This window comes from Coregonus lavaretus (genome assembly GCF_964263955.1).
Source record: "Coregonus lavaretus genome assembly, chromosome: 19".
Classification (NCBI taxonomy): Eukaryota; Metazoa; Chordata; class Actinopteri; order Salmoniformes; family Salmonidae; genus Coregonus; species Coregonus lavaretus.
In genome coordinates this window covers 24,894,829-24,920,057 of record NC_140006.1, presented here as the reverse complement: position 1 = coordinate 24,920,057, position 25,229 = coordinate 24,894,829, and the positions used below count along the sequence as shown (strand labels likewise).

Here is a 25,229-nt window from a genome sequence, read left to right as displayed (position 1 = left end):
GCAGTTGCAATCTGTTGAGGCAATAAAAAGTTTCACAAGTCTTTAAAACACATTGTCTAGCAACAAAAAGGTTACTGACATTGTTCAATACAGTTTGTCAGGTATGCCTACTTTTCACAAGGACTGTCTGTTTTCAGATGCTTACTAATTAGAAGAGGGATCATTGTAGGATATGTTGAACAATTTGGGGGTTTGCATCATTTATTAATTGTTGAAGCATCTGAAGATGACCAAGATATTTAAAAATGATATGTAGGGGAGACCAGGGCTTGTTGTCACGACTTTCAAGATTTCTTATTTTGGTAACACTTTATTTGGATAGTCCATCTGTAGATGCTCTACAGACTATCAGTAAAATTTCAACTATCTACTAACCCTAGCCCTAACCCTTACCCTAACTCTAACCTTAACCCTTATTTTAAACCATACCCTGACCCTAACTGTAACCTTAGCAAGCAGTTGTTTTCCAACAGATAGACTATCTAAATAAGTGTGACCCTTTTTTTCTCCTCAATTCAGCTTTAGTGTGTAGCCTACCACCATTTGTTTCACTTTGATTTAAAGAAGAGTTGTTCATGCATTACTGGGCAATTCAATATTTGTTTATCTATGTTGCCACATAATCAAAGGAGGGCTCGTTATGAAACCGTGTGTCATGCTGGGGGAAACCACTTCACGTTCCATCTTTTTGACGGATAAACACGCACACTGGATCATCAGCTCCACTGTTGATAACTGTACACCCCGTTGATATCGAGAAGTTGGAGGAAATCCAACAAGGATAAAGGGGATCATTTTCTTAGATGGTGATGAAAGACATTCACCTGTGACAATTTCAATATTCAAAGCTAGGGATATGAAGTGGCTAAATACATTCCATAAACACCAAAATACAAAGATCTGAAGGTATACATTTTAGTACATTTTCTTATAGTTACGAGGTCAGTGACAACTTCCGTTTCTCTGTGGATATTCCGCTCCTGGTCTCCCCTATTTCACATAGCAACAACATGACTACACAAAGTCTACATTTTAGTGTGTAGACCAGAAAATTAAGGTGAAAAAAAACCTACATGTAAAGTCTCTTCCATAATGTTGCTGCTTTAAGTGACATCCACATCTGCACATAAAAAGTATATATTTATATTTATATAATATATATTCATACTCTATTAACAGTCTACCATGAACATAATTGCCAACCCTCTCTGGAAAAGAAAACGAACTTTCTCAAACATTGATTATTTTACAACACAGACCCAACTAATTTGTACATCTTTGGAGGGAATTAAGCTCTCAAAGATCTTATTTTCGTCTACTGGTAATGTTCCAGTCTTGTTACAGTGTATATATAGCTTTATTCCATTAAAACACATAAAAAAAGCATTTACAAACTGGAATCATTAGAACCAACGACTTGCTGTTGAACGTAAACTTCAACAGAAGTTCAACGTTACCCCTCGGCTTGGAGATAACCATGTTTGGCACATTTAAAAACTGACCATGAGCACAGTTCACTAGGAGGCTTGTGGAGGAACAAACTTGTTTTCATGTAGATATGGTTTGACAAACAAAATTGCATGGCGTGTTAGGAAATCAAAAGTATTTTGAGTATATCTACAGTCCATCCGTAAACTGTTTTAGGCAGTGGAAGAGCACCAAGGGAGTGGAATGATGCTGTTGAGCTGGTTAACTCGTTTAGTTCCACCAATTCACATCATCAGATTAGCAATAACTTTAACATTCTTTCTTAATTTTTCTGCTAAAACATATTTGCTTGTATTGGTTTGTTTGTGTGCAGATATTGTACTCTCCATTATCCCCCCAGAATGTAACAGACAGATTGACGTTATGTTGAGACACTGAGGGAAGGGACACAGGCCTTTGTGTAATATACACAATGCACTTGTATCTCTGTAATGTACATCAAATACTTAACACCAGAATTCTGAATTAAAAAAGTAGAAATAAAAAAGGAATCGTAACAAATCAAAAGATACAAAGTCTAGAAGCAATTCCTTTGCCCAGAGAGGACACTCCTTACATACAACACAGGTTGAAGCCGTAAGTTAATCCTAATAAGAGTTTGTGACTGACAACTATTCTCTAGCTTGTGTATGACACTTCATTTTCTTGTGCTTCACATACTAATCCCTTTACTATACCACATATTTACAGTTGTCTTCTGTCTAGAATACTCCTGATCATCTCCAAAATATTCCGCTCCTCACACTTCAAAGCTCCAAGCTTCTGGTGGTGACCCCATCATTTAACGCCTTCCTTTTGCCTTTTGTGAGTCGTTTCCTTACAAGATCATACTCTTTCTTTCTTCCTCTCTCTCTTTCCCTCCCTCCTTCTCTCTTTCCGACTCTCTTTCTATTCCTTCTGCTCTGTGACTCTCTCTCTCTCTTTCTCTCTCGTTTTCTTTCTTCAAAGACACATGGGCGTGGGACCTCTCTCTCTCTAGGACAAACTAAACTCGCTGAAAAAATGTATTGTGGTGTGCATGCAAACATGCATGGCCTGTCTGTCTTACTCTCTCTTTCAGCTCCTCTACCCCCATCATAGCACAGCACACTGCTGACGACCAGTCCTTCCTCTACAGTCCACTAGACCCAGGAGTCCGGGGAGGCCGGGTAGTGACTGGTCTCATAGTTGAGTTCACTATAGGGGCGGGACGCTGAGTAGAAGTCCACATAGTTGCCGGTGGACTTGAGGCCCAGGTGCATGTTCAAGTCTGTGGCCTGGGGAGGGCGTTGGTGCACCTGGTCCTCGTAGAACGCCTCCTCAAACTGTACTCCAGGAGGGTTCTGGAACGGAGGGTAGGGCTCCTGGCCTGGGTTGGGGCCCTGGGAAGGGACCTAGGGAACACACACAGAGGTTAGAGCACTACTCTGCTACTGGTGAGACAGTAGACTCTTAGAAAAAAAGGTGCTATGTAGAACCTAAAAGGGTTCTTCGGCTGTCCCCATAGGAGAACCCTTTGAAGAACCCTTTTGGTTCCAGGTAGAACCTTTTTGAGTTCCAAGTAGAATCCTTTACACAGAGGGTTCTACATGGAACCCAAAAGAGTTCTACCTGGAACCAAAAATGGTTCTCCTATGGGGACAGCCAAAGAATCCTTTTGCAACCCTTTTTTCTAAGAGTTTACCTAGCAGTGAGCGTTGCTCTTGTAATGATATCAAGTAATTTCTTAAATCCTTACCTGGTTGTGTTTGATCTCATCACTGGGAGAGACGTAGGCACCTCGGAACAATGTTGAGGTTCCACTTGAGATTTGAACTACAGGTGGGAGAGAAACAGAGAGAAGGTATGTGGTCATTGTTGCCAAGTTGATTATTATGAAACAAAAAGGCTTCACGCTGGTTTTACAGTACACATCATCTGATGAAAACACACTGAATCCAGAAACGAGGAGGAAGCTGACGGAGGCACTGAAACTCCTTCCTACCTGCCATGGCATCTTTTCTCGAAGTGTGCTCACCCTTGTTGCCATGGTAACTGGCATTGGTGCCCGTCGACTCGTAGTCTGTCTTCCTCTCCTTAATGCTGACCATCTCTCGGGGAGAGGCAGGGGCACTGGCTGCAAACACACAGATGACGCATCAGGTATATAATTAGCGGTAAAAGACGTTTGACATCCATTTAAGTCCCTTCGTCATGTATATATATATGAACAAATATATAAACGCAACATTTTACTGAGTTACAGTTCATATAAGGAAATCAGTCAATTGAAATAGATTCATTAGGCACTAATCTATGGATTTCACATGACTGGGAATACAGATATGCATCTGTTGGTCACAGATACCTTAAAAAAAAAGGAAGGGGCATGGATCAGAAAACCAGTCAGTATCTGGTGTGACCACCATTTGCCTCATGCAGCGTGACACATCTCCTTTGCATAGAGTTGATCAGGCTGTTGATTGTGGCCTGTGGAATGTTGTCCCACACCTCTTCAATGGCTGTGCGAAGTTGCTGGATATGGGCGGGAACTGGAACACGCTGTTGTACACATCGATCCAGAGCATCCCAAACATTTTCAATGGGTGACATGTCTGGTGAGTATGCAGGCCATGGAAGAACTGGGACATGTTCAGCTTCCAGGAATTGTGTACAGATCCTTGCGACATGGGGATGTGCATTATCATGCTGAAACATGAGGTGATGGAGGCGGATGAATGGCACGACAATGGGCCTCAGGATCTTGTCACGGTATCTCTGTGCATTCAAATTGCCATCGATAAAATGCAATTGTGTTCGTTTTCTGTAGCTTATGCCTACCCATAACATAACCCCACCGCCACCATGGGGCACTCTGTTCGCAACGTTGGCATCAGCAAACCGTTTGCCCACACGACGCCATACATGCTGTCTGCCATCTGCCAGGTACATTTGAAACCGGGATTCATCCGTGAAGAGCACACTTCTCCAGCATCCCAGTGGCCATCGACGGTAAGCATTTGCCCACTGAAGTCGGTTATGACGCCGAACTGCAGTCAGGTCAAGACCATGGTGAGGACGATGAGCTTCCCTGAGATGGTTTCTGACAGTTTGTGCAGAACTTCTTCGGTTGTGCAAACCCACAGTTTCATCAGCTGTCCGGATGGCTGGTCTCAGACCATCCCACAGGTGAAGAAGTCGGATGTGGAGGTCCTGGGCTGGTGTGGTTATACGTGGTCTGTGGTTGTGAGGCCGGTTGGATGTACTGCCAAATTCTCTAAAACGACGTTGGAGGAGGCTTATGGTAGAGAAATTAACACACAATTCTCTGGCCACAGCTCTAGTGGACATTCCTGCAATCAGCATGCCAATTGCACGCTCTCTCAAAACTTGAGACATCTGTGGCATTGTGTTGTGTGACAAAACTGCACATTTTAGAGTGGCCTTTTATTGTCCCCAGCACAAGGTACACCTGTGTAATAATGATGCTGTTTAATCAGCTTCTTGATATGCCACACCTGTCAGGAGAAATGCTGACTAAAAGGGATCTAAACAAATTTGTGCACACATTTGAGAGAAATAAGCTTTTTGTGTGTTTGGAACATTTCTGGGATCTTTTATTTCAGCTCATAAAACATGGGACCAACACTTTACATGTTGCGTTTATATTTTTGTTCAGCATAAGATCCTCCCACTCTTGTACATTAACACATTCTGTTGAAACAGGTCAAGGAAAGCTGACAGTGAAGCAGCTGATGACATCATCAGAGAAAACATGCATGTAATGAAAACAAATACATAGACCTAACTATATACTGGTCTAACATCCACAAATGACTCTTCTGTGAAATCTTTACTCAGAGAATGTATTGCTTTCTAATAGGATCCATTAAGTTCAGTATTTCCACTTTGATGTTCATTAAACTCCAATTAGAGCACCCTGTAACATAAAATGTCCTGAACAAAATCAACAAACACCCTCTCGTCCAAGAAAATCATTTTATAATCACCATTAAACGCAGCCAAAGGCTACAGTACCAAGTTATAGGTTTCAATAACAGCAGTCCCAATACCTCGTACATTTACATTTTAGTCATTTAGCAGATGCTCTTCCCCAAAGTGACTTATAGTCAGTGCATTTTGACGACTATTCAAGTTTAGTAGGTTTATTCTGCCCCTAGAGCTAACTGTGTCTCCCATGGGCTCTCCTATGAGGCTGCTGTGGTGAGGAACAGAGCCTGAGCTGTGGCATTCAAACTAAAAACATTTGCTTGGTGTGTGTCATCCGAGTCATCCCCCAGCCTCCTCCTCCTTTCCTCTTCTCTCCTTTCATCTCAAAGGGTAAGTGAGTAACTGGCAGTTGCTTATTAGTGTCTGTGCACCTCTGTGTCTGGGCAGACACCACCTTAACCTTCATTCATCCTATCTTTTATCTGAAATATTACTACGTTTTCAGAATCTTTATGTCTGAAATGCATGGTCAAAATGTTCTGTGTTACTATGGCTATGTCTGGCAATTAAAGCTCTAAAGATGGGGTGTCAAACTCATTCCACGGAGGGCCGAGTGTGTGGGTTTTTGGTTTTTCCTTTCAATTAAGCCCTAGACAACCAGGTGAGCGGAGCTCCTTACTAATTAGTGACCTTAATTTATCAATCAAGTCCAAGGGTGGAGCGAAAACCTGCAGACACTCAGCCCTCCGTGGAATGAGTTTGACACATGTGCTCTAAAGGATGATCAGCCTCGTGAGTTTGCAAAATATGTCCAGTATTTTAAAACTATGGGGTAAAGAGAGAATACACCTACACACTGACATGCATACTACTTGTCCACCAAATGGTCCTGATCCTGGGTGTCTGTCAGTAGTGGCTTGATGGAGTGAGAGGGCAAAGGAAAGACAACAGTGGACTCACCTGATCGATTATTGGGAGATGTCCGTACAGGCGAGATGGATGGGGTGCGGGATGAAGAGTATGGTCTTTGTCTATCTCTTTCTATTGTAGAGGATGAGCCAACAAAATTATACTGAGAATATCCATCCTGGGGGAAAATAAGATGCATTAGGGAACTTTCTAGCTATAATGAACTGCAACATACTATATTATGTACTGAATGATCATACTCAATGATCTAAGATAATCTCGTCAAATAGCAAATGAAACTATCTTCACATTAAAACGAGGCAAAATAGAACAGGAGGATGTTACGAGAATGACTGTCTATCCATTTTAGTAAAGCATGCAACACCAGTTTTTCTCCCCCTCTCAAAAGCCTTTAAACCCTCTAATTCTTAATCTGTCTTGTTCCATTAAAGCATGTTTGTCTCCTCTCCTCAGGTCAACATTGATAGATTCTTTAGTTCATTCAACTGCAGCCCAGAGGGATTCAAGCTTTACTCTCACTATAAATTATTGCACTTGTGTTGCTTAGTGAGCTTACTGAACTGTCACGCATGCACTGCTGTACAGTTTTTGCCATTTTTTTTCTCTCTCTCTCTCTCTCTCTCTCTCTCTCTCTCTCTCTCTCTCTCTCTCTCTCTCTCTCTCTCTCTCTCTCTCTCTCTCTCTCTCTCTCTCTCTCTCTCTCTCTCTCTCTCTCTCTCTCTCTCTCTCTCTCTCTCTCTCTCTCTCTCTCTCTCTCTCTCTCTCTCTCTCTCTCTCTCTCTCTCTCTCTCTCTCTCTCTCTCTGTCCTTTTAATAAGAGCATAAAAACCAACTCAAGAGACTAATGTGTTAAACTTTCAAGAGCTCCTTCAGCAGATGTCTTGTGGTGGCAGCAAGTTATTTGTATTACACACCTTTTTGTAGAGGCTGCGAAGGTCTCTGTACTGCCACATACTGTTGAGGACTTGAGAGGCTGCTTTCACCACTTTAGGTGTGTGTCTGGGAAGAGAAAAACAAAACGTAATTTTACTCAGATGACTAGAACCAAATGTTCAAATCAAAAGGTTTGGAATGCTCGCTGCTAGATGAAAGATCACCAGTACAAAAACATCATTTTTCAGACACAAACATTCAAAGCGAACATAAAATGGAAACAAGGTAACTCTGTACTTCAGCACCATTGTCATTTTTGCACAAAAACAAGACAAATCTGAAATGGAAAAAGCAATTAGCAGAGATAAAGCCAATCAGCTTAGCATCAGAGGCCCTCTCTCTCACATAGCACCTCTCCTCTATCTCAGCACAGCAACTCCACGAGCCACAACTGTCAGCGCCAGAGGTGATTCAATTAACCAAGCATCCTTCATTCTGATTCACACCAGAGATATGGAATAATCAAAAGTTATTACATCATAGCACTGCAGATATAGCAACACTTCTCTTCTCTCAAGACTCTTAAAGAAGATTTTTCTCTTAAGCCCAGATAACACATTTCTTCTCTTTGGGGCAATATATTCTTACAATTGGACAGAGTCTGTTGTCCTTGGCAACGTTAAGCAAGTGCATCACAGGACTAAGTGGAGAGGTAGCCAAGGTACAACACAATTAAGTTACCTTGCTAATTGCAAACTAAAAGCTTATAAGGGAAATTTGTGCTCATAAAATCCCAAACGAGAAAACATAAAAACCACAATTATCTACCTTTAAAAGGTATTTATCTACAGTGGTGAGTCGTAGACAACACATCATAATAACATCTACTAAAGTGAATTAAGAGGGAAACGAACAGAACCTTAGTATGTACTTACAGCTCCCGTGTCCCAATCAGCAGTTACATTAATGCTACAATCCATATACAATTACTAGCTGAGCAGGATGGCTGTGTGTTGGTGTTAGGGTTGAAGTTTAGAGTGAACATAGTCTCTTGTGACAGTGTGTTAAAATGTTATACACAGTAGAATAGCTGGACAGCAGGCATGCAAGCTTTTGCTCTGGGTTCCCAGATTAGGGTGAGCACAGCATGACTTCTGGACACCTACTTGTCTCCTTTGCTTCTGGCGATGCCGATGAGTTTCTCGATGCCTCCAGCGTCACGCAGAGCCTTGGTGTTCTCCATGTTCTTAGTGATGACCTCGTGCAGGGCACAGCAGATAGCCGTGATAGTGTCGTCTGACATGGTCTTCCCAATAGCACTGGCAGCAGTCCCACCACTGCTGTTGTTGTTGTTGCCCCCGGGCAAACGGTGGACCAAGTCTCTCATTGCGTACTTGCCTGTTGTGGAAAGAAAAACACCTCATGGTTAGTTATACTGTACATGAACATTTTAATATATGTGCTATTAGGGAACAGATTAGAAAACCATGGATGCAGAAGGACAATATTCTTCTATAAATACATATATATGTTCTCCACTAAGCAGTGTTCTGTTTGTGACCAAAATACCTTCCCAGTCACAACAGCAAGAGAGGGGAAAAGGTAGCAAATGGTCAGGATAGCAGAAACTGATAAAGACAAGCAGTATTTACTATACTTCATACTTCACATGATCTAACCTTGTCACTACTCAGTGGACAGCAGGAGAGCCTTCAAGGTCAGAGATGTGCACAAGACCCTTGTCCTATAAAGGCTACGTCCCTAATGAGCAGTGAGCGATTGAGCTAAAGAGGATTTCTTGACTTGACAGAAAAACAATAAATACGGCATTTCATACTGAGGCATCCACTTGAAGAAGAAGAAAAAAGACAGGATATACGTATGGGAACGATGCTTTAGAATATATATAATACAATCCCTATGGGACAAGAGAACTAGGGCATAAGAAAGGGATAGCGAGAATGATAGAGGAAGAGAGAGAAAGGAAGGATGGTATCAGCATGTGAAATGCGAGAGAGAGAGAGAGAGAGAGAGAGAGAGAGAGAGAGAGAGAGAGAGGGAGACAATGAGAGAGCAATAGAGAGAGAAATTCAGAGAGCAGTGCTTTTAATAATTCACAATACAGCCTCAAACTCCCAGACTGACATTTACAGCTATATGACGAGGGCTTAATACATCCATCTTCTGCTCAATGGGGCTTTTTTAATACCCCACTAAGCACTCATACTCTACTGTAGGCCTGAGGACACAACATTTGTAGCTGGGATGGAAATATCAAACCCCTTGACACCTCCCAGGTAATGGCATTTTCATAGAAAACACTAATATTTTAAAGGGAGGCCTGGGAATGAGAACGACTAAGAATGTCTAGTCCTGCCAGTGCACAATCGCTTTTGTGTGATTCATAGTATAGTCTTCAAAGCATTAGGAACAACACAACATGTGTTTGTAATCAGTGGTGTAGTGGAGGGTAAACGTAAGTAAATACAGTTTACGCACCTTTTTTTGTACCACTACATCACTGTTTGTAATGTAGATAAACAAAGAGGGTGAAGATAATTTGAGCTGATGATTACCACAAAGTTCATATTCCAAGTTACAGGTAATACATACTTTATACATGCTGTGTGTAATAGTGGCTATAACGTCAATGACATGCTAATAACGAAATCCCCCATAATCATTACTTTACAAGGCTATCAGAAGCGTCAGATTTAGCGAGACATAACACTGTCTTAACATGATATAAGCATGTAAACAGATAATTGTGTGTTACTACGCTTTATTCTACCAACACAGAGTTGGGTGTCTGAAGGCCTGCGGCTCTATGACATGATACACACATCTACTTAGCACGTAGCACCAGCCTGAGAAGGCAAGAGCAGTTGCTATGGAGATGCCTAGGTCCAACAGAACATCTCGTTTATTAGAGAGATCAATTGTCTTTTAGTGCTGTCATGAGGAGAATTTCAACCACAGCCCACAAAGAGAGCTCTGCAGTGCACACCCATCTTAGAGAGGCTACAGAGAGGTGCACACATTCTCTATGGGGGCACACATACAGTGCATTCGGAAAGTATTCAGACCCCTTGACTTTTTCCACATTTTGTTACGTTACATCCTTATTCTAAAATGGAGTAAATGTTTTTTTTTTCCATCATCAATCTACACACAATACCCCATAATGACAAAGCAAAAACAGGTTTTTAGACATTTTAGCAAATTTCTAAAAACATTTAAAAAATATGTATCACATTTACATAAGTATTCAGACCCTTTACTCAGTACTTTGTTGAAGCACCTTTGGCAGCGATTACAGCCTCAAGTCTTCTTAGGTATGACACTACAAGCTTGGCACATCTGTATTTGGGGAGTTTCTCCCATTCTTCTCTGCAGATCCTCTCAAGCTCTGTCAGGTTGGATGGGGAGCGTTGCTGCACAGCTATTTTCAGATCTCTCCAGAGATGTTCGATTGGGTTCAAGTCCGGGCTCTGGCTGGGCCACTCAAGGACATTCAGAGACTTGTCCCGAAGCCACTCCTGACTGGTCTTGGCTGTGTGCTTAGGGTCGTTGTCCTGTTGGAAGGTGAACATTTGCCCAGTTTGAGGTCCTGAGCAAGGATTTCTCTGTACTTTGCTCCGTTCATCTTTCCCACGATCCTGACTAGTCTCCCAGTCCCTGCTGCTGAAAAACATCCCCACAGCATGATGCTGCCACCACCATGCTTCACCATAGGGATGGTGCCAGGTTTCCTCCTGACGTGACGGTTGGCATTCAGGCCAAAGAGTTCAATCTTGGTTTCATCAGACCAGAGAATCTTGTTTCTCATGGTCTGAGAGTCTTTAGGTGCCTTTTGGCTAACTCCAAGCGGGCTGTCATGTGCCTTTTACTGAGGAGTGGCTTCCGTCTGGTCACTCTACCATAAAGGCCTGATTGGTGGAGTGCTGCAGAGATGTTTGTCCTTCTGGAAGATTCTCCCATCTCCACAGAGAACTCTGTGGCCATCGGGTTCTTGGTCACCTCCCTGACCAAGGCCCTTCTCCCCCGATTGCTCAGTTTGGCCGGGCGGCCAGCTCTAGGAAGAGTCTTGGTGGTTCCAAACTTTTTCCATTTAAGAATGATGGAGGCCACTGTTTTCTTGGGGACCTTCAATGTTGCAGACACAATCCTGTCTCTGAGCTCTACGGACAATTCTTTCGACCTCATGGCTTGGTTTTTGCTCTGACATGCACTGTCAACTGTGTGACCTTATATAGACAGGTGTGTGCCTTTCCAAATCATGTCCAATAAATTTAATTTACCACAGGTGGACTCCAATCAAGTTGTAGAAACATCTCAAGGATGATCAATGGAAACAGGATGCACCTGAAATCAATTTTGAGTCTCATAGCAAAGGGTCTGAATACCTATGTCAATAAGGTATTTCCATTTGTTTTTGATTTTTTATTTGCAAACATTTCTAAAAACCTGTTTTCACTGTGTCATTATGGGGTATTGTGTGTATAATAAAAAAATTGGAAAAAGTCACAGGGTCTGAATACTTTCCGAATGCACTGTATATAAACGCATATGCATGAGCACGCTTACATCCTCGCACAAACGCACACACACACAAACGTGCATATGGAATGTATGAATGTAGAATATTGATTCACTGACAACTACACTTACCGATGAGTTCTTTGTTTCTGACGTCTAAGGCCATGTTTCTTAAAGCTGTGGCCACGGCACACACCACCCTGTCGTTGTCAATCCTCAGCAGCTCCACCAGGATGGGCAGACCCTTCTCTTTCCTCACCGCCGCACGGATATACACAGACCACTGGAGAGGAGAAAGAGAGGACTCAGTCACACTTCATCACATAAAACACACATCATTATGATCTATACATAGAACAACAACCAGAGTAGTATATCCCCCCCAACACCGCCAAATATAGTATTTCTCCAGCAGTACCTCATGCTTTCTTAATGTTACAGTGAGCTAAGAGCAACTAATGTCTAAGGCCGACTTGGTTTCTGCAAGTTCATCTTGACAGTTTGACAATGACAGTGTGGAAAGAAAATTGCTGCCGCTGGAGCAGCTCTGAGGAGGGAGAGCTTACTGTACTATGCTGTACCTTCCAGCTGCCTGCAGCCAGGTTCTGCAGAGCTCCGGCTGCCCCCTCCAAAGTGTCTGGGTTGGAGCACTCAGACAGGAGTGTGAGGTAGGGTTTGACGATGGTGGGGTGCCACAGCATCTGAATGCCTTTGGGTGGGTCAGCCGAGTCCGGGAAGGGCCCCACACCATCCCACTGGGTGACACAGGATGGTGGAATGTTACTACTTGTCAATACTACAGGCATAAGATGTGACATTAAACAGTTTGACAACGCCACTTAGTTTACAGTGCCACTAAAAATTGCTTAAAGGGCGACTACACTACCTGATTTGGCCTCGTTTTAGATTTGGTTCATTAAGAAATGCTAGCGGCCATGACTAAATTCAAATGTTAGTTGGTTTCGGGGTGTGGTTTGATGTGGGTGTCTCGTGTGTGTGTTCGCAGGTGTGAAGAGTTAGCCAAATTATTTCGCCAATTAGCTTCATCCGGCTGGTGTGCGACTGCAGCAAAATTGGTTTGACTTTGGTTAGTTAGGTACTATCAATAAATTACACAATGTAAATGAGACAATATTTTCACGTTGCAAACCTTTTAGTTCTCATTAAATGCTTTAAAAAAATGTTTTACCAGCTATTGTTCAACCTGATCAGACAGGTTTTTTACATGGACGATACATTGGAGATAATATACAGTGGGGAAAAAATGTATTTAGTCAGCCACCAATTGTGCAAGTTCTCCCACTTAAAAAGATGAGAGAGGCCTGTAATTTTCATCATAGGTACACGTAAACTATGACAGACAAAATGAGAAAAAAAATCCAGAAAATCACATTGTAGGATTTTTAATGAATTTATTTGCAAAATATGGTGGAAAATAAGTATTTGGTCAATAACAAAAGTTTCTCAATACGTTGTTATATACCCTTTGTTGGCAATGACACAGGTCAAACGTTTTCTGTAAGTCTTCACAAGGTTTTCACACACTGTTGCTGTTATTTTGGCCCATTCCTCCATGCAGATCTCCTCTAGAGCAGTGATGTTTTGGGGCTGTCGCTGGGAAACACGGACTTTCAACTCCCTCCAAAGATTTTCTATGAGGTTGAGATCTGGAGACTGGCTAGGCCACTCCAGGACCTTGAAATGCTTCTTACGAAGCCACTCCTTCGTTGCCCGGGCGGTGTGTTTGGGATCATTGTCATGCTGAAAGACCCAGCCACGTTTCATCTTCAATGCCCTTGCTGATGGAAGGAGGTTTTCACTCAAAATCTCACGATACATGGCCCCATTCATTCTTTCCTTTACACGGATCAGTCGTCCTGGTCCCTTTGCAGAAAAACAGCCCCAAAGCATGATGTTTCCACCCCCATGCTTCACAGTAGGTATGGTGTTCTTTGGATGCAACTCTGCATTCTTTGTCCTCCAAACACGACGAGTTGAGTTTTTACCAAAAAGTTATATTTTGGTTTCATCTGACCATATGACATTCTCCCAATCCTCTTCTGGATCATCCAAATGCATTCTAGCAAACTTCAGACGGGCCTGGACATGTACTGGCTTAAGCAGGGGGACACATCTGGCACTGCAGGATTTGAGTCCCTGGCGGCGTAGTGTGTTACTGATGGTAGGCTTTGTTACTTTGGTCCCAGCTCTCTGCAGGTCATTCACTAGGTCCCCCCGTGTGGTTCTGGGATTTTTGCTCACCGTTCTTGTGATCATTTTGACCCCACGAGGTGAGATCTTGCGTGGAGCCCCAGATCGAGGGAGATTATCAGTGGTCTTGTATGTCTTCCATTTCCTAATAATTGCTCCCACAGTTGATTTCTTCAAACCAAGCTGCTTACCTATTGCAGATGCAGTCTTCCCAGCCTGGTGCAGGTCTACAATTTTGTTTCTGGTGTCCTTTGACAGCTCTTTGGTCTTGGCCATAGTGGAGTTTGGAGTGTGACTGTTTGAGGTTGTGGACAGGTGTCTTTTATACTGATAACAAGTTCAAACAGGTGCCATTAATACAGGTAACGAGTGGAGGACAGAGGAGCCTCTTAAAGAAGAAGTTACAGGTCTGTGAGAGACAGAAATCTTGCTTGTTTGTAGGTGACCAAATACTTATTTTCCACCATATTTTGCAAATAAATTCATTAAAAATCCTACAATGTGATTATCTGGAAAAGAAATTCTCAATTTGTCTGTCATAGTTGACGTGTACCTATGATGAAAATTACAGGCCTCTCTCATCTTTTTAAGTGGGAGAACTTGCACAATTGGTGGCTGACTAAATACTTTTTTTCCCCACTGTATATAATGAATATGAACTAGGTGGGTTGAGATTATTAAATCTAAAAGCACTCAACCTCTCTCTAAAAGCTTCACTCATCCAAAAGTTTTACTTGAACCCTAAATGGTTCTCAAGTAGATTACTAAGAAATTCATTGAAAATGAAACTTTTTTTCAAAGTATCTCTCTTTTTCAAACAAGCATTGCAGAGCTGGCTACAATTTCAATTTCATCCCCCTGAAAAGATAGTACAAATATTACAACAAATATTATGGCTGAACTCAAATGTGCTGGTTGATAAAATACCTGTATTAAAAAGGGTATTTTGTTTTTAAATGATATTGTAAATTGGAGTTATCAGAATTGTATGGGAAGGTCTGCTCAATCCAAGATTACAACCAATTGATTACAGCATTACCCCAAAAATGGAGGAGGCAGGTGGCAGCGGGGGGAGATAGGGAACTGGTCTGTCTGCCCAATATAAAGGATCAAAACTGGAGGAGGAATAAAAATAGCATAAATAGGAAAGTATACCAGTTTCATTTCAGGACCAGGATGTTGACAGCTGTGCCATACAGATTGCAAAATAGTTGGAAATATATGTTTTATGTACCGATTCCATGGTACAGGGTGTACGAGTTGATATATAAAATGACGCAAGATTCAAGACTTCGTGCTTTTCAGCTAAAATTATTGTACATAATTCTTGCCACCAACAAAATGTTGAATATTTGGGGCATACAATCATCGCAGCTCTGCAGATTTTGTTGTGAGGATACAGAATCAATAGACTATTTGTTTTGGTATTGCCCTCAGGTAGCCTGTTTCTGGACTCAGGTTCAGGAATGGCTGAAAATGCATAACATTGATCTAAAATTGACCCTAGAAATAGTATTGTTGGGAGATCTGGAGAGGGTTCTCGGATGGTTGAGGGGCAGCTCTTGGGAACTGTGGGGGGGATCTTGGAGGGCTGGTGGCCTAGCGGTTGGGAGCTTGGGCCGGTGGCTGATGGGTCGCTGTTTCGGGTCCCTGTTTTTGACCTTATGGGAGATATGTCGACGTGCCCTTGAGCAGGGCGTTGACCTTGGTTGCTTCTGTGGGTTGCTCTGGATGGGAGTCTGTTAGATGACTAATGTGACGTAATGTTGAGCGGCTTCACTGCAAGTAGATTGTATGTTTTAAATATACAAAATAAAAATATAAAAGATTAACCAATATTTGTATATTAATTTCAACATATTGTCCCATGTACTTTGTGTAATTTACCGATGGTCCCCAACTAGTCCCTAAAAGATATCCAAAGTCAACCCAAATTTAACACAGGCATTACGATCGGGTCGTGTGCAGCTGCACTCCGAAATGTATGATTACTTGTGTGGTGCCAGCTGTCGGCATGTGGGCAGGATTAAAACAAACCCAACCTTAATTTACGTTGTGATGCAGTCACGACCACAAGACTCACAAAACTCAGTTTTGGACAAGACTGACTTTATGACCAAAATGATCCTATTTACACTTTGTAGTCATTTTCACAGTACAATAAATGTTTTTGACTCATATCGATGCCACATAGGCTGTTTTCTAAATGAGAAGTTGGTTTTTAGGGGCAGTTGTCTTTAATTATCAAAGAACAATGAAAATATTGAAAACACTTAATATGGTTGAGACATGAGTGACAAGGGAGTCACACATTCCTTTCTGAATTATTTACTTACAAGATAAACATTATTAAGAATGAGCATTCGGTCACATAACATCCCTGTAGCATATCTCACATACTAAATCATCCCCACCTTACCAACTGCATGAGCATCAAAAGTATGCCAGAGTAGATGATTTGTACCACCATTTCAATCACACTGAATTGCATAATCCAACTCAGTCAGATAATAATCAAACCTTGGCTTTTGCCAGTTTATTTTCCCAGGCAAGGCAGCAAAAACCAGAAGAAGACCCTCTTTCAGAACTAAACCAAGTAAATTTGTAATTATCCATGAGATGTAGACCCCCTCCCTAGCCAGATTCCAGCACCACTGCTGTAACACGCTGGCTAACAGCTAACAGCTGCAGTGGAGAGGAGAGGAACCCACCTGATCATGGGCCTTCTTTTTCTTCTTCTTCTTCCCCCAGCAACCAGAGCTCTCTGCATCCTTGCCGTTGGCATCACCACAAAGCAATCCGTCAAGCTCGTCTGTGCCTATCTGCTGTCCCTGAGATGTCTCTGCAGCTAGTCGATACGAGAGGTTCCTCAAAATGCACACACAGTTTTCAATGGTCTGCAAGGACAAAAGAGGGAGATGACGAAAGATAGAGGGAGGGAGTGGGGGAAAGGATAGAGGGGAGAGAGAGAGAGAGAGAGAGAGAGAGAGAGAGAGAGAGAGAGAGAGAGAGAGAGAGAGAGAGAGAGAGAGAGAGAGAGAGAGAGAGAGATGAGAGCAGTATTTCAATTTGAGGCGTGCCATGAGATGATTTGCATGTCGGCCATGTAGTGATCAAAGTAAAGTTAAAGTGATAAGACTGTTTATTTCCTCCAATGTAAGCGGACAGGATGCTATAAAGATGCTATAAACTGGGGCAAATGCATGAGTCAAATATCTGTCTGTTGCTGTTTGCTTTCGAATAGACAGCGCAAGCAATGCAATATGCCATGGCTCCATTGCTTGATGTATGTCGCACTGTTGACACTTTTATTTAATGACATCTTACAGAATGTCTACAGCTAAACAAAGCAGATGGCAACCCTTCAATAATACAATTAACAGTGCAAGAATTAAAGAATGGCTCTTTAACTAGTATTTAAAGGCGACCAGTATGTAGAGACGATTGGTACATTAATTGACCAGTCTGTAAATTCGCAAATGCGATTGGTATAGTAAAGTCAAGTGCATCTGTTCCTAATATATGACTAACTCATTGTACTGGTTAGATTGCTGTGCTGGATCCAGGCCAGAGCAGTACTGTAGTGCTAATCCCATTGTAGTGAGCATTGAGGCAGAAAATAATGTAGTGGGGGTCTTTGGTCTTGTAAAGGATTTTCAGTGGGATTAGGGCTGACCAGAACTTCTTAAAACTGGTTGGCAGAAAGTAGTCCAGAGATAAACAAAGGGCCTTGGAAACCAAAGAAAATAGGGAGGTCATTTAGAGCGCGTATGTAGTGGTACAATCGGAGGGGCTTTATGGTACCATAACGTACTGTATCTTTATGTAGTAGAGAGGGCAGATATGGAAGGTATTTTATTAGGGAAGAACAGTTTGTCATTATTATTGCTTGACATCGGGATAATGTAGTGTGTGCGTAGCATTGCTCGAGGTTATCATGTACTGTATGTATGGAGTACCTTGTCCCTTTTTTTTCGATTCACAAGGTCTTCTACAGGCCATAAACAGATGACCTTAAACCACACAGAATCTGACATTGACTGAGTGTGTCAATTTCTCCATGCCTGACCCGTGATTGAATCCTTCCAATAGTTGAACATTGACTAGTACTTATAAAGGATATAATCTCAACATAATATAAACAGGAACTGTTTGTATTATCTTAAATAATGCATTTCAAAACATTAACGCCATAGACTCTGAGGAATTAATTTGCAGGAAATTGGACATCTGGTATTGGCTTTTGGGAAATGACCAGTGTAATTAGAGCTGTTGATGATCTTTGCTAGCGTCTAGCCAGACTGCACTGTAGATCCTCCCTATCTCTCCATGCAGTGCACCAGAAAGGACAGGAGAGGTGTTAAGCAACTAAATCATGAATATAGAAGGTCATTTACAGGGTATGAGGAGGTGGAGAGAGCCAGGGAGGCAACCTTGAGAACACACCGATCCAGGTCCACAATGTGGGAAGGCCGTGTGTTTTTTCCCCAAGTTTTTCAAGTTTTATTTTACTCATATAGCAGTCAATACAAACTGAAATCCATGAGCATACAACATATTAATGGATAAGAGCAACAAAATAAAAAAATAAGAATATATTTTTTTTTAGCAATAATGTCCTGCGGTCTTAAAGTGACTCATTAATCAATGAGCAGAAATATGGGAATGGTGACCTCATGTACCATTCAGTTCTAGACTTTGGTATAGTCAGTTTGTTTTGGCTGCGGGTCACTGTGATTTGTTCAGGGGGTAGACAGTCTCTGAATTGAGAGTTTAGGAGGCTGACAGTGAAGTCAGTGCAGAGTTGTGTCCGTCTTTCATGAAGCAGGGGTAGGGACAGGGTCTGAAGTGCCTCAGTATAACTGGAGTATCCTCCGAGGATGGTGAGGCATGCTCTCTTCTGAATACACTCCACGTCATCAGACTGGACCTGGGTCAGTGAGCTGTGCCAAGCAGGAGCGGCATACTCCAGGGTGGGACATATGTAGCCAGTGTAAATGTTCAACAGGTCTTCCTATGGCACATGGAACCTTTTAAGGCGGCGATGGAGAAAAAGTATTCTGTTGTTCTTGGTTACCATAGTAGCAACCTGCTCACTCCATTGTAAGTCCTTCTGTACCGTTACCCCTATAATCTTCACACTATCACACACTTTCAGATCCTGGCCCTCGATCCGGAGTTGGCATGGCACAGGTGGATTTCTTGTGAAGGTCACTGATAGGATTTTGCACTTGGCAGGTTTCAGTGACATTCTGCTTGTATGTAGCCACGTGTCAAAGTTGTTCAGGGGCTACTGCGGTGTGCTGATGTTTCCTGTTGTACACGTGTGGACCAGATTTAGATCATCAACATATTTCCACCTATTGTCGAAATCACGGGCTGCACTGTCTATGACCGCAAGGAAGATGAGAGGGCCCAGAAAAGTTCCTTGAGCCACACCTCCCATCAGTTCCTGCCAGTCTGAGAGGCTGTCTTGGTAGCGTACCTGTTGTTTGTGGCCCCTCACAAAACTGCAGAGCCATGCTGTGAGGGCAGGTCTGACACCCTGTTGAATTAGGCGTTCAATGGTGATGGTGTGTACAATTTTGTCAAAGGCCTTGGAGAAGTCAGTGGTGATAAGGCTGGTTATGGTGGATAGGATGTCTGATTTCTTATACACGCATAAACAGTCCAGGAGGCTAACAAGTGCGTGGGTAGATTATCTTTCTGGTCTGCTTCCAAACTGTCTGGGGTCTATGTTGGGCGTTTTGTCTTCCTTCATACAGGTGGCAACAAAGCTCTCAGCAACTTTTGATAATTGTGGTGTGTATGTGAGTGAGTGATATTTGTGGTGTGTGTGTGAGTGAGAGATAATTGTGGTGTGTGTGTGAGTGAAGATAATTGTGGTGTGTGTGTGAGTGAGTGATAATTGTGGTGTGTGTGTGAGTGAGTGATAATTGTGGTGTGTGTGTGTGAGTGAGTGATACTTGTGGTGTGTGTGTGAGTGAGTGATAATTGTGGTGTGTGTGTGAGTGAGTGATAATTGTGGTGTGTGTGTGAGTGAATGATAATTGTGGTGTGTGTGTGTGATAATTGTGGTGTGTGTGTGAGTGAGTGATAATTGTGGTGTGTGTGTGAGTGAGTGTTTTGTAATGATGGGCCGCCCCTGTCTGTCATTCCCTCAGCGTCGTGTTAAAGAGTCTTCTTTATGGGTGGAGATGACAGAAAACACAAAGTCAAACCTTGCTATCGATCTCGCTGCTGCCCAAGGCGGTCTGGATCACGTAGAGCAGAGCGTCGGTGAGGCCCTCGCATTCCCTCATCCTCCTGCGAGCCTCCTCCCCCGCCGAGCTCACATTCCTGCAACAACAGACACATTTCTCTTCAGCACTCTATCCCTGTTATATTGTACTGTAGCTACAGGCAGTTAACCATCATCATGAGTTTTCTTTTATTTTAATTTCAGGCCTAAATATATACATCTTCATTTACTGCTTGTCATAATTGTTCAAAATCAAAATCGGTCTTTCGGATGGGACGTTAAAACAGGTGTCCTGACTCTCTGTGGTCACTAAAGATCCCATGGCACTTATTGTAAGAGTAGGGGTGTTAACTCTGGTGTCCTGGCTAAATTCCCAATCTGGCCTTCAAACCATCATGGCCACCTAATCATCCCCAGCTTCCAATTGGCTAATTTATCCCATCTCCTCCCCCCTGTAACTTCCGAAGGTCGCTGCTGTAAAAGAGAATATGTTCTCAGTCAACATACCTGGTAAAATAAGGATAAATAAACATAAATAAATGAATGAATGTAGGCTATAGCTAAATGGTGTTAACGATAGTATAGTTTGACTCCATGACAACACTGGCCCATCAGCCCCTATCAGCCCATTTTACCTATATAGTGCCCTACTTCTGACAAGGGCCCATAGGGCTCTGGTCAAAAGGAGTGCACAATGTGGGGAATAGGGTGCCATTTGGGACACAGACTCTGTCCTTAAGATCTCCTCTCCGCTGCCCTTTAAATGTCAGGTCATTAAGAGTCTGTAATGATGCAGCCAGCCTGGTCTTATAGGAGGCCTTTGGATGGACAACATGGCCATTATCTATCGGTGTCTGCTGGTGGAGTTTGGGGCCAAAAGACAAGGAGATTATTGATGGCCTGTTTGTGACCCCATCAGCACCTACAGCACTTTGTAATGGGTCTGATAAACAAAGCAGGCCATTGATCAATCTAATCTATGTGTATCTGTTCTGCTACGTTTTTTTGTTGTTGTGATCAGTGAGTTGACCATAGAGGGGAGAGACGGGGTCTAGGAGGTGAGACACAGGGTCCTTTATTAGGTCGTTCTAACACAGACAGCAGTCACTGTCCACTGACCCCCCCAGGGTAGACCAGACGCAACAGATGACCCCAGAGATGAAAGGAAATTATACAAAAAAGAGAACATGGACCATCTTCAATAGGTTTGTTGACTCTTTTGTGAGCATGGGTGTGATAGATAGAGATTGTGAGTATGTTCTCTTGCTGATCAGTCAGAGCCATGGTCCTATTGACAGACTTTCTCCCATTACACAGCAGTTGACGCCTGGCAGAGCCATCCTGTGAAGAATGACAGTCAGCTAGTATGCTGCGTTCCCTGTCAGACATGGGATCTGTTCTGCCATAGTGATTCTGTTCTGCCAGAGTGAGTGTCACGTGATGAGGGACAAATGTGTGATGAGGCGGCAGGTGGCAACACATCTTGGTCCCGCACATTAAACATTCAATCAAAGCCACTGTTCTGTTCTGTTCCTTAACGACCCATGAAACAGATGAATTAGCCTGCTGAGCTCAGGGATTTACTGTACAGTCAGTCATCCCTCATCACAGGCAGACATTAAGACTCAGCACATTTCACTTACAGCGGGTTTCCTCCCACTTCACACTGCTGCCCTGCTGATTGGTTGTGTTGTAGAGGACTACCTGTCTGGGTGCCAATGGGAATAGGACATGCCCACAAAGCCCGCCTCCCTTTCATTAATAACTTCCTGCTTTGACAAGGTAATGTGTGTGTGCGTATTAAAACAGACCCCAAGCCTTTGTTTTCTTTCCATCAACTATTAGCAGGTAATACCACAACAGAGAAGCGGTGACATATTGCACAGAGAGGGTAATGCACTGTAGCTAAAATTAATAACCCCAGAATGAGCAGACAGGCAATGTAGACGCTTCTCCTGCTTGTACGCAGGGGACAGGGCCCAGATATCAAGAGTAGAAACACTTGACACACAGCCAATTGTCTTCCGATGCCAGCGCTATAATCAGAAAGTCTTTGACAATATTCCAGAACTATAGAACGCTTTAATGAAATCCTGCAGGGAGCAGAGCAGGCATTTTCAAGCCTCACAGAGTGCTGACATGGCGTTTTCACACACCATCCCTCATAATGTGGGTAATTAGAAACATGATACATGGGTTCACATAATCAGTCGGAAACTTGTAGCATTCATTGTCTGTGATAAAACCTCCTTAATCAATAACCCTCATTCGTCAAGTCAATATTCACAATGAGAACAAAGCTTCCAAAGTATTCATGTGTGAAAGAGCAATGTGTTACATACTGCATTACCAACACAAAGGAAATGGTGCAGACAAGCCAGGCAGCGACAAAGCAGGAAGATATTGACCTACGAGAAGCCGGCCGCTCTCAGTAAAAGCTACCCCGAGAAGAGGAATTCAAGTCCCCAGAAGAAACCTTACAACCCATTGCATGTAACCTCAGAGTTAACATACGCTGTCATGACTTGTGACCTCTAACCTCTGACCCTGCCACTGTGCTTTCACTCCAGCTTTTCTTTGTGGTCTATACTGGGTAACTGTAAAGGATTTAGTGACAACTGCTGACGTAAAAAGCTAGCAAATACATTTGATTGATTGATTGATTGACCAGAGGGTCCAGTAACAGTACTGACCTGAGGCAGCCAGTGGCGTTGCGGAGCACCTGGGAGGAGTGCAAGTGCAGCTTGCGGTCCTCCTGATGGGGCGAGATGTCCCAGCCTGAGTGGGGGATGATGACAGCGTTGGTCAGCACAGCCAGGGCATCCTGAATAATGGGCATCTTCAGGGCATCACATGACGACAGGTTCCACAGCACACCTGAACACAGAACATCAGATAGGATAAGATGTTGACGAACAGTGATTTAACGTGGGAGAATGGTCAGGTGCAGATATCCTGGGAAAGGAATGGAGGTATATTGTGCACATGAGTGTGGAAACTGTGCTGAAACATATAAAGTTTAATATACCTTGGACAAAAAATTTTCAAAACACTGAAAAGAAACGGTAAGGTTCTATGAATGTTTCATTACTTGTCGTGCGTATGTTCACAAAAAAGCATATTTCAGCCCCTAGTTTTGATATAGTGAGAGGCCATCGTGATTGTGCAATAAACTGGTCACCTAGGGCTTCATAGATATTGATAATTTTCTCCGTAATTTCATGTGCAACCAGCCAACCTACCAATTACATTCCAAGCCAGCGGCTTTGGCACAGACTGTATGAGTAACCCACACAGAGACAGAGACAAGGAGGAAACTCTCTCTCTCTGCAGCTGGGCTCTCCTCTCTCCTCTTTAACCACACTGACTACGACTTCAGTCTTCCTCCTCAATCTCGGGTGTTTTACTAAACACTGAACAGAGGCATTACGTGTCCACAGAGAGTATCTTACATCCCAGTTTACATATGACTTCAGCTGAACCTGAATTGCAGCAGCTGTATGAAGATACCAAAATAATATTCCTCATAATACACGGAACAAAAATATAAACGCAACATGCAACAATTTCAACATTTTACTGACTTACAGTTCATATAAGGAAATCAGTCAAATTGAAATAAATTCATTAGGCCCTAATCTATGGATTTCACAAGACTGGGAATACAGATATGCATCTGTTGGTCACAGATACCTTTAAAAAAAAGGCATGGGCGTGGATCAGAAAACCAGTCAGTATCCACCATTTGCCTCATACAGTGCGACACATCTATTTCTCATAGAGTTGATCAGGCTGTAGATTGCTACCTGTGGAATGTTGTTCCACTCCTCTTCAATGGCTGTGTGAAGTTAATGGATAGTGGCAGGAACTGTAACACACTGTCGTACACGTCGATCCAGAGAATCCCAAACATGTTCAATGGGTGACATGTCTGGTGAGTATGCAGGCCATGGAAGAACTGGGACATGTTCAGCTTCCAGGAATTGTGTACAGATCCTTGCGACATGGGGCCGTGCATTATCGTGCTGAAACAAGAGGTGATGGCGGCGGATGAATGGCACAACCATGGGCCTCAGGATCTCGTCACGGTATCTCTGTGCATTCAAATTGCCATCGATAAAATGCAATTGTGTTCATTGTCCGTAGCTTATGCCTGCCCATACCATAACCCCACCGCCACCATGGGGCATTCTGTTCACAACATTGATATCAGCAAACCCCTCACCCACGATCTGTCCGGTACAGTTGAAACCGGGATTCATCTGTGAAGAGCACACCTCCCCAGCGTGCCAGTGGCCATCGAAGGTGAGCATTTGCCCACTGAAGTCAGTTTCAACGTTGAACTGCAGTCAAGTCAAGACCCTGGTGAGGACGACGAGCACGCAGATGAGCTGTGACAAAACTGCACATTTTAGAGTGGCCTTTTATTGTCCCCGGCACAAAGTGCACCTGTGTAATGATCATGCTGTTTAATCAGCTTCTTTATATGCCACACCTGTCAGGTGGATGGATCATCTTGGCGAAGGAGAAATGCTCACTAACAGGGATGTAAACAAATTTGTGCACAAAGTTTGAGAGAAATAAGCTTTTTGTGTGTATGGACAATTTCTGGGATCTTTTATTTCAGCTCATGAAACATAGGACCAACACTTTACACGTTGCGTTTATATTTTTGTTCAGTATAATAAAAAGACAACCGAGTCATGTGTCACCATAAATTGCTTTCAATAGGATGTGGTGGGAACATGGTGACTCTGCCATGGATGGTGTTAAGGAGTGAGCAGCTGCTGTCAGCCAAAGGTCGAGATATACACACACACACCACAAGAGCTGGCCAATTATCTATAAGAAGAGAGAGGAGAGATGAAGGGGGAGGAGGAGGAGAGGGTCCTTCACTCTACAACACTCCATACCACAAACCACTGTGATTTGTTGAGAGGGCTCACACACACACACTCAGCACACTGATTGTAATGACCTTGAAAGCTGGCACAACACATTATAATTCTTGTTGACCTTCACCGTGTCATGTCCCTCC

The 25,229-nt window shown here is 42.9% G+C and overlaps 1 protein-coding gene across 1 annotated transcript in view; it reads right to left on the bottom strand.

The window, feature by feature from the left end:
- Window positions 1-1,340: 1,340 nt before the first annotated feature.
- The window catches only part of LOC311146246 (catenin delta-2-like), a gene marked incomplete at its 5' end in the record, with an annotated part of 103,684 nt that continues 79,795 nt past the window's right edge, over window positions 1,341-25,229 (bottom strand). Inside the window, 11 exons of the mRNA XM_084182747.1 lie at window positions 1,341-2,861; window positions 3,206-3,282; window positions 3,452-3,583; window positions 6,358-6,484; window positions 7,242-7,326; window positions 8,367-8,598; window positions 11,872-12,022; window positions 12,321-12,494; window positions 16,662-16,847; window positions 20,172-20,289; window positions 22,885-23,068. Of these exons, the coding sequence (XP_084038873.1) occupies window positions 2,610-2,861; window positions 3,206-3,282; window positions 3,452-3,583; window positions 6,358-6,484; window positions 7,242-7,326; window positions 8,367-8,598; window positions 11,872-12,022; window positions 12,321-12,494; window positions 16,662-16,847; window positions 20,172-20,289; window positions 22,885-23,068 (1,718 nt within the window). The 3' untranslated portion in view covers window positions 1,341-2,609. The remainder of the gene's footprint in view (window positions 2,862-3,205; window positions 3,283-3,451; window positions 3,584-6,357; window positions 6,485-7,241; window positions 7,327-8,366; window positions 8,599-11,871; window positions 12,023-12,320; window positions 12,495-16,661; window positions 16,848-20,171; window positions 20,290-22,884; window positions 23,069-25,229) is intronic.